The 10,920-nt window shown below is 32.5% G+C and overlaps 1 protein-coding gene across 1 annotated transcript; it reads right to left on the reverse strand.

The window, feature by feature from the left end:
• Positions 1-824: 824 nt before the first annotated feature.
• On the reverse strand, positions 825-2,474 carry LOC117915842 (pentatricopeptide repeat-containing protein At1g05750, chloroplastic). The gene has a single exon (XM_034831562.1). It carries the CDS (start codon positions 2,421-2,423, stop codon positions 867-869), a length of 1,557 nt encoding a protein of 518 aa, XP_034687453.1. The 5' UTR covers positions 2,424-2,474; the 3' UTR covers positions 825-866.
• Positions 2,475-10,920: the final 8,446 nt, after the last annotated feature.

A 10,920-nucleotide genomic window follows, 5' to 3' on the forward strand; every position in this document is an offset into this window, starting at 1 on the left:
CATATCAATCTAGAATAACATAGCAAGTGACCGTTTGGAGGTAAGAACCTCGACCAATTGAAGTCGGCGATTGATTCATAGCCCGACTAGCTACCATGCCAAAACATGTTTCAAACCATGCAAGGACACCGCAACCGGTCAAGTGCCCTTGGCGGTCAACCAATCCCAAAAATTGTCGAATCTCTCAAATTTGACCCAAAACCAAGGGGACTTGAACCCTTGAAAATATTTTCAAAAACCTCTTTGAAAATATTTTAAACCACTTGAAGCTCAAGTTTTTCTTCCAAATCATAAATTAGTATAATTGATTTAAAGAACATATGGATGAATGAAAAGTGTCTAATACAAGAGTTATTTGCATTTGATTATAGCGGGCTAAGACTTGAACCCCGGTGCGTTTAACAAGACTTGCTTACTTTCTTTTTCAGGTCAGGCCTATTTTTGAAACAATTGAATATAACAAACTTACGTTTTTGTACTAAAAACTTGCTCCTGCTATTTATTATTACATATACTATATTTAATTGCAATAATATATAAATTAAATATTTATAGCATTATGTTAACAGGATTGGTTCAATCATAATCCAACCATCAGTCTATTAAATCATGACCCAGTAAACAATATATTAGTTCTTTCAACTTTCCTTTGTTGTCAACATACTTTTAATCCGTCCATGCGTTCTACTGATTTTTCCTTGCACTGTAATTATGTGTCTGCTCATTCATATTCATTTGATCCTGACTAAATTACATTTCTCCTTTTACATTTTGGACATTATCTTGAGTATGCTGCCTCCAGCAGTGAATTTGTGGACTGAACTCAATAAAAGAAAAATTGTTTCTGTATTTTCAAAAAATAAATTTCAGTCATGTTCATAAGATTTGCCAACCTCTATTTCAGGAACATAACCACAGATTCTCAGCTCAAGGAATAGATGATCGAGCATGGCATAGATATTCTGCGTCTCGACATGGGTCTTATCACCAGCCACGAATTCATGAATACTGCCATCCATCTCAATCGAACTGAACCCTGGTTTCTTATGGATACCAAGCGCCTTCATCTTCTTCCTAACCTTGCTTGCACCATCCCACCTTCCAACTGCTGCATATATGTTAGAAAGGAGCACATAATTGGAATCGCTACCGGGATCCACCTCGCACAGATACTTCATTAACCTTTCAGCCAAGCCAACATCTCCATGAGTCCTACAGGCAGCCAGCAAAGAACCCAGAACAACTTCATTTGGCTTCATGGGCATGTTTGCTATAACATTCAACGCATCTTCCAACCTCCCTGCGCGGCTGTAGAGATCCACTAAGCACCCATAATGCTCAATTCTAGGCGAGATTTTACGAGTTCTCTTCATGATATCAAAGAATTGGAGGCCCTCGTCAACTAAACCGGAATGGCTACATGCTGTTAGAGCTCCCGTGAAACTGACTCCATCCGGTCTGAACCCTTCTTTGCGCATCAAATTGAAGAATTCCAGAGCCTCCTCCGCATGCCCATTTAGAGCAAAGCCCACGATCATGGAGTTCCATGAGACCAAGCTTCGCTTAGGCATCTGCTCAAAAACTTGACGTGCTAGTCGAATACATCCACACCGAGAGTACATGTCTATCAATGAATTACTTATCTTGATATTGTCCTTAAAATCTTGCTTCATGACAAATCGGTTTATCCACAAGCCCAAACCAAGTGCTCCCAAATTTGCACAGGCTGCAAGCACAGAAATGATGGTCACGTAATCGGGCTCCACTCCAGCCAGTTGCATTTCCCTAAACCATTCCAAAGCTTGCTCAAAACAACCTTTCTTAACGAACCCACCAATCATGGAAGTCCAAGAAATCGCATCTCTTGCAGGCATTTGATCAAACAACACAATCGCCTCCCCAACTTCCCCATTCCTCATACACCCATCAATCATAGTATTCCAAGACACCGAATTCCTCACATGCATTTCATCAAACATTAACCAGGCAAGATCCAGCTGACCACATTTCGAGTACATATCAACCAGGGCAGTACCCACCATCACATTTTCAGTATCCAAACCCAGTTTCCGAACATAAGCATGGATTGAACCCCCAAATCTTAGACCCTCTAGAGGGAAGTCGGTGCAGGCAGAAAGAAGAGTGAGAAAAGTTATGTGATTGGGTCTGACCCCGGCAATTTGCATGCGGGAAAACTCTGCGGCGGCTTCGGGTAATTGACCATTGCGGCAGTGGAGGGCAATAGAAGATGTCCATGAGACAATGGGATCAATAGGACTGTGGGTGTGGCTACGAGTGAGATGGTATTTTGTGCTGTGAGGACGGCTAGGAAATGTGGGTTGATTTGGTTTGGAGTTTGGGCTTGAGTTTGGGTGCGTGACAAGGGATGAAGGTGTGGTAGCTGTGTAGGCGGGAAGGCTCATTTTTCGAATTAACGTTGGCGGAGGGAGGTGCGATTGCCTTTTCTATTAGAAAATGGGAGAATTGTGCTTCAGCCCCTTGGGCTTGATAATTAATGTAAGGTCATCTTTTTAATAAATAAAATTACCAATTTGATTCATTTTTGTCTCTATTTCACCACTCTTCACATGCTAACACCAACAAATTCATTCATATTTAACCATTTTTGAATTATTCATCATTTTTTAAACTCTTTTATAATAATTGAAAATTCAATATTATTTTCTATTTTAAAATTATAAATAAACAAAAATTATATTAATGATTCAAAAACTATTTTGGAAAATAATTTCTAAAAAAATTTATTTAAATAAATAAAAATAATCCTTTACATTTTAGAGGTAAATAATTTAATGATTAAAACACTATTTAAAATAAATATATTCACTATTTTCTTTCCTTTTATACTAAAAAGTATTTTAAAGCTTATTATTTTTATTGTTTTTACTATTATAAAATAAAAAGTTTAAATTTTCTTTTAATTTATTCCTTTCTTATTTTAATAACTTTTTGAATATGAGTTTTGGTAATAAGTTATATGAAATATTGCAAATTTGTTTACTAAAGATTTTTTTTTAACTTATTTGAATTAATTGAAAATTTATCAAAATAGGAAAAAGAAAAAGAAAGAAAGAGGATGGATAGAGAGATTTTATTTTAAATATCTAATTAAAATGCTTTCATATGACCTAATTTTAGAAGTGGATTATATCAATATATAATATATTAGAGATTGAAATTTTCTTATATAAAAAGATTAAAAATTATATAGATTATGTTTGAGTTTAATTTTAAAATATTTTTCTATTTTTTATTTATTTATTTTTAAATAATTTTTATTTTTTATATTGTCTCTTTTTGAAAATACGTGTAATTAAAAAATGAAAACTTTTTTAAAAAATGAAAATTGAAAACTTTTTTCAATACTATTTTTTTATATGAAAATAATAAAAAGAATTAAGTTTTATTTACTGATTATTCTTTTTTATTTTTTTCTATTAATTATTTTAATAATAAAATAAAGAAAATATAATATGTTCACAATAAAACAAAAGAATTGATCAATTATGTATTTTTCATAAAAAAAATATAATATATTCACAAAAAAAAAGTTGAATTTAAGTTTTTCGCACTTTTCTCAACCAAACTACTGGAATCATGTTTAATATACTTATAAGTATACATTCACTACAGGGGTATGGAATTTGCGCCACTATACAAGGGTATTCACTAACTATATAAGGGGTATACAAAACTACTCTTTGTGAAATATTTCAATCGATTCTAAATCACTTCTTAATTGTCCTTGTCACTTACATATTGTACACCCATATCATACACTTTATTTAACTCTCACATAGAAATTCTAATACTTTTCCTAGTAATGATGTTTGAGGAAAAAAAATTGACCCTAAGTCATCCACCATTTTCTCAATCAAACCATTAGAAACGTGATTAACACACCTATGTGAACATATAACTTAGGAAAGATGTGAAATTCGTGCCACTATATAAGGGTATTACATAATTATATCAAAAAAATATACTAAGTGTACAAGGGTGTACAAGGCTATTGTCAGCCCCTTAGCCTCTTGACTCAACCATGGAGGAAAATGCCTCATGGGTAGGTCTTGCACCCATGAGAACCTAGGCAGAAAGCAAGGAAAGCCTGGAGGTTTGGTGGTTCAAACTCCAAGGGTTAAGTGAGGAGGCTGCGGGTGAGCCAAACGCGCACCGCGCTTGCACCGAGAGCGGGCCAGACGAGCACCGCGTGCACGCACTGCGGGCGAGCCAGACATGCACCGCATGCGCACCAAATGGGCATCGCGCGCGCACCTGACTTAGGTGGTGCAGATGAAGGCTGAGGGACTTTTGGAATTTTAATTTATAATTATTTATTATTACATTATGTCTCCTCAGACATATTGATGTTTCCTCCAGAAACAATGAAAACGGTCTGTATTGCTTTTTAAGGGGGAGGGGGGTAAGTGACTAAAAGGAGGGAGCACCAAGGGAAGCCTTGACCGCACCAAGGGGGCACCATGGCACGACCTTGGGCTTGCCTAGGACACACGGATGCAACTCGAGCACGCACACATGGGCTCCACAACATGTGTGGTGTGCACCCCGTGGCCGCAACGGCACGGGCCCTGGTGCGGCCTACCTCCTCCCCGCGCAGGCACAAGGGCGTCTAAGCCTTGTGCGATGAGCCAACTGAGGAAGCCATGGTCTGATGGGGTACCAGACAACAGCTGACTCGCACCATGATGCCTACACATAGCACAAGGGTGCAATGCCCTGTGCACCAAGAGGGATCAGCCATGGGTGCAATGTCATGGCTCGTTGCTATAGAGCTGAACCTGACAGAGGAAGCAAGCAACACGCCCAAGCCATGGGCACCTAGACATGGCACGGGCTCACACATCAGTGTGGGGAAGGCACACTGATGCACCAATCACTTGGTCAGCTGGTTGGTGCACGTTGCCTGGCTCAAAAAGCCTTGATCAAAGACACGCACCTGGTCACAAGAGGCACCTTACGGGGAAGGAGGTAGCTTGTTAGGGGGACTCTTCAGCAGCTTGGTGAGAAAGGCTTGAGGAGATGGCAGCTAACCAGTACAGCTAGCTAGTGGCAGCTAGCTCAGACAACAAGTGACCAAGTCAAGCAGCCATTTGACTTGTAGTTGGCTGAGGGCTGATGGCTGGTGCAAGTGGGTGGTTCATGTGCAGGGCACTATCTGGGTAGTGGGTGGTTATGCAAGGCAGTTATGGGCGGTTCTGGCCAGTTGCATAACCATCATATTGGCTCCAACTTTTGAATTTGGAAATTCAAATATGTAACTGCAGGTTAGGTCTTTTAAAAGGGCTCCTGCAGCCTTGAAACAGAGAGAGAGATTGGGATAAGGTTCTTCTCGTAATGCTTAGGTGTGAGCATCGTACTCTGAGTCAGGAGAACAATTTTGTCTTGTAGAGTGAATTAATACAAGTTGGGAAAAGGTTTCTTGTAAATTGTTGGTGTCCATGTCTGTGCTTTTGCTTTGCTTGAGTTTGCTTTTACTCTGTATTCTAAACGCTAGGAAGGAAGGTTAGCTAAGGAAAGGTCCTTAGCACCGCGCACTCATGAAAATTTTAGTGTGATCTTCAGGGGTGTGACAGCTACCATTTTAAAAGATTTCAATCGATTCTGAACCACTATTTTTTATTTTCCTTGTCACCCACGTATTGTACACTCATGTCATACGCTTTATTTAACTTTTACATAAAAACTCCAATACTTTTCCTAGTAATGATGTTTAGGGAAAAAAATTTGACCCTAAGTCATCCAATATTTTTTCAACCAAACCATTAGAAACATGATTAATACATCTATGTGAACACATAACTTAAGAGGGATAAGAAATTTGTGTCGTTGTACAAGGGTATTACACTAACTGTACAAGGGAAATATATTAAGTGTACAAGGGTGTACAAGGCTATCATTTGTGAAAAATTTCAATCAATTTTGAACCACTCTTTTATTTTCCTTATTACCCAAGAATTGTACACCCATGTCATACATTTTATTTAACTTCCACATGGAAATTTCAATGTTCCAATAATGATGTTTAGGGAAAAAAAATTTAACCCTAAGTCATCCACCTTTTTCTTGACCAAACCATTGAAGACATGATTAATACACCTACATGGACACATAACCTAAGAGGCATATGGAATTTGCACCATTGTATAAGGGAATAACACTAACCATTCAAGGGGAAAGTGTAAAGTGTACAAGGGTGTACAAAGTTACTAATAAGTTTTGTACTATTTTTAAACAACTTGGAATTTGACATTAGGATGATAATTGATAGTTTTTTTTTTAATTTTTTTATTTTTATCAAACTATGTCATTAAAACCTTCCCTACCAAAATTAACATATAGAAAATAAAATAAAATTAATCATATTTGAATTGTTCATTACAAATAAACTAAATGAAATATATAATTTTACCATTTTGCCCTTATAAACATAATGTCACTGTTAATAGTAGAGATTAAAAAAAATCATATTTAAATGGAATTAAAAATAAACAAAAATTATTTTTGCAATATTTTTATTTTTTGAAATCATTAATTTAAATTATGAAATTAGTTTTAGAATTAAAAATATTTGTTGTAATTATAGTTTTGAAGATTTCATGATTTTTATCTTATTACTTTTAAATTTTTGCTTTAATAAGAAAATATTTATTTTAATGGTTTTAAATATTTAAATATTTATTTTTAAATATTTAGGATAGTGTGAGGAACAATTAGGTAATTTTGGAATGGAGAAATTTTGAATATCTTGAAGTGCATGTGAGTGTTTACATTATTTTTGAAATAATATAATAAATAATAAACACTATGTGTCTAATTTGCAAGTTCAAAAAAATAAAAGGAATAATAATATTTTATGATGTATTTGAAAATTGTTTAATATATAGGACAAATAATGTACAACATATTTATTATTTTGTAAGGAAGAAACAAAAAAACATTTGCTAGGGTATTTAAAAAAAATTATTATATATTCTATAAGTTTGAAAAAAAAATTGATGATGTCTAATTTGCAAGTTAGAACAAACAAAAAATACTAACATTTTATGAGATGCTTAATATATATGAGAAATAATATAAGTTTGAAATAAATAATAATATTTATTAAATATTATGTAAGTTAAAAAAAAATATTTGATGAGGTATTTAAAAGTTATTTACATCAAAAATATATTTGGTAATAATAATTTGTAACCATTTATTTCTCATGTTCAATTTGTTAGAGAAAAATGATTGGGAAATCATTCAACTTGGTTCCACCAATAAATAGGTGAGAGAAGGTGAAAGAGTGAAAGAAAGAATGAGAAAGGTGTGTGGTCGGTTAGCTTTTCTATTTAATAGCCAAGGGTATTTTAGGGAATTTTTAAAGGCAATATCATTCATTTCAATTTTTACTCTTTTTTTGGGCTTTGAGTTTAAATATGGGTAATAGGAGAACCTTGGGCTAATTATTAGGCTTAACTAATCCCAAAACACAATTCTCCTTTAGAAAATTTGTCTCGTTTCTAGAGTTTTGTGCAAAAATAAATCATTTAAAATGAAAAATCTAAGCACTAACGGTCCTCGCAAAATAATTCCCAACATGTATTTCTCCATGTCCACATCCATCACTTCATGTGGCCTAATTTTTTTCTTTACATTGTAATGGAATAGTTTTCATTTCTTAAAATATTATTGTTTAATTAAAATTAATATTTAGGAATATTTGAATATTTCATAGTCTTAACCCTTTAAAATATTTTTCTTTAATTAAAAATAACCTGTAAAGAGATTTGAAATATTATAATCCATAGTTTTCAATTGATTTCTTGACTTATCGTTATTTTTATTTATTCTAATAATTATATTTTGATTTTGAGAATATATGTTTCTATAGTTAAACCCAAGTCAAATTATAGTCCTTTTTTGTACGAGGGTCAAGTGATGTGTCATGGTTTAATTTGATAAAGTTATTGTTATATGATAATTTTTATTTTATCACATGTATTTTGCATTACATGTTTTATGATATGTTGTGATTTTTAGTTAGTTATAACTTAACTTAATTATCATTTTTTTTTCTTGATTCATAATTATCTTAATTTGAGCATATGATAAATTATAAAATGTTTTTTTTTACTACTCTACAATATCATTAGTAATTAGTTTACTAACGGTGTTTTGAAAATCAATTTAATAACTTAATATAAATTATTAAGGATATCAAGCTTATTATTAAAATAATTTAATATTTCAACTTGTAGTTAAAATCTTAAAGTAATAAGCCAAAATAAAATCTCAAATATCTTTTATCTTAATTATGTGTACCTTTTTTATAACTAAAATTAATAAGATAAATATATCAATTTGGATAAATATGTTTAATTTAACAATTAGAAGAGGAAAAAAAAGGTTAGGTGTTGTTTAATAAAACTAAAAATTAAATGTTGGTTTAAATATACTTCATTTTGTGTTATTTAAAAAAAATGTGTTATTTAAATAAAAAGTAGTTGTAAGTTTTATATAAGATATGAAAATTCAAAATAATGATTTAAAAATTTTAAAATATTTAAAACTTTTTACTATCTTAAAATTTTAAATTTAAAAAAAAACATGTAAGTTTATACTTTTTGTACTATATATTTTATTTTATATAAAAGTTTCTAATTTTAAAAATAAAAAATTGACACTATGTATTGAAAAACTATAATGCTCAATTATAAGCGTTACAAATTCATAAAAGTGAAAAGCAATTTTTATATATTAGTTTTAATTTAACTATTTGATAATTAAAATAATTGAATAATTTATTTTATAAATTTAACCTTATATTCATGATATGACATATTTTTCTAAAATTTTATATAAATAATATATCAATCAACAAAAATATCATCCCACATAAAATATCATAAATATTATTTCTTAAAAATAATTAAAACTAGTAGATAATTAAAATAACCAAAAAAAAGTTTAAAATCAATTTAATTATAAGGGATGAACAAGGTCAAATGGTAATGGGGACTCCACTAACAGTTTTGTTGAGTTTAATATTGTTCACAACCTTGATATTCTTTTGAGGAATCATGATAAAGTGCAAAAATCAGGTACCAATAAGTGTTGCCTTGGAAAACTTAGAAAATGGGGATAATTAAGGGGTAGAAATTGCAATTTTGGATTACTCGATCTAATTATTGCAACTGGGATGACAACTTCTAGTCCTAAAAATCAAGTTGAGGAGGAAAGTGTTGTTAGATTGTTGGACAACATTTGATCTTTTCTTGGTCTACACTCAAGCTCCCCATTGATTCCCTACTGAATCCTTTCACTGCTTTCGAATAAGGAAGATATAGTGTTGTTAGCAAACCATGAGAATATAATAATAATAATAATAATAATAATAATAATAATAATAATAAGGTAGGAAGAGAGTGTACAACCTATCATGAGGTCTAATCTTAGGAGTCTATTGTTCCAAAGCTACTAATGCTAAGAATGCTTTGAATGATTATCTACGTTTTCCTTACACAAACACACACACACACACGCACATACGTAAAGATGAATCAAAGAGATCAAAAGAGAATTATCTAGTCCTAAACTATATGAGATAATAAAGGAATGTACATTCAAGTTTACAACAATAATTATTGTGAATCATGAAGGAGTATTCGGTTGAGCTAAGATTGAGGATTAGAATTTCATTGACTTAGTGATGTGAGCTGGTGAGAATTCTTTCCTAATATAACCTCTCAAAATAGTGGTTCCATCGAAAATACTTATCTTAGAGCAAAGAAAATCAAGTCGTTAATGAGAGAGCTATTTGATGAGGGTATCGACAAGTTGGTCATTAGTGGAAACATAGGCCACATGAAGTTGGCCAGTTGCCTTCTTGTCACGAAAAAAATGGAAATCAATTACAATGTGCTTCATACAGAAATAAAAAGAAAGATTCGCAGACAAGTATGTGATGCTAACATTGTCTTAGAAAATAGTAGATGAACGCTTGAGAGAATTGTTGAGTTCAAGAAGGAGAGATTCAATTTATGTAAGCTCTACAACTGTGGAAGCAATAGTTTTATACTTTACCTATGTTGATGATCAAGCAACCAAATGTTGCTTTTTATAGCTCTAGGAGATCATATTGTTGCTAAGATAAACATTATATGCATTTGTTGATGTACAATTATCAAGATTACTAGGCAAATCAACATTTTAAAAAGACATATAAATGAAGAGGGGAGTTGCCTTTGAGAAATAGATCATGATAAATATTGTGTTTAAGGATAACAAAGAATTGTTTTGACGGTAGTCCAATGGTTTTGAGAAGGTTGGTACATGAATTGTGATAATTTGTTGACTGTAAAGGATATGTCGGAACAAGTAATGGAAAAATATTGAAGAGCCTCAACAATTTGGCGGTATTGAGTGGTATTAGCATGTGGAGATTATCATTGAGACATAATGGGGATGAGGTAGACAGAGGAAATGCAACATCTTTGGCACTATCCATGTTATGTCACTATAAGAGATCCCATATAGATTTGTGTTGGGATAGAAAGAGACCATTGTTGGTTGGTACAACTTCAACCCTAAGAAAATAATGAAGAAATCTAAGATCCTTAATAGAGAATTGATTGGATATAATTACAATGAAGTGAGCGATGAAGGCAAAGCTATTGCTTGTGATTGTAAGATCATCCACATAAACAAGGAAGTATTTTTTTTATAGTATACATTGAGTAGGTGAACTCTTGATACCACACATGTGAGGTTTGTTGAGGCCATAAAAGGCCTTGTGAAGCTTACAAATATGAGTGGGATGAGTAACACCAATAAATCCAAGTGGTTCAGACATAAATATCTCATTATGTGTAGATCCATGGAGAAATACATTATTGA

This window comes from Vitis riparia, chromosome 6 (assembly GCF_004353265.1).
Source record: "Vitis riparia cultivar Riparia Gloire de Montpellier isolate 1030 chromosome 6, EGFV_Vit.rip_1.0, whole genome shotgun sequence".
NCBI lineage: Eukaryota > Viridiplantae > Streptophyta > Magnoliopsida > Vitales > Vitaceae > Vitis > Vitis riparia.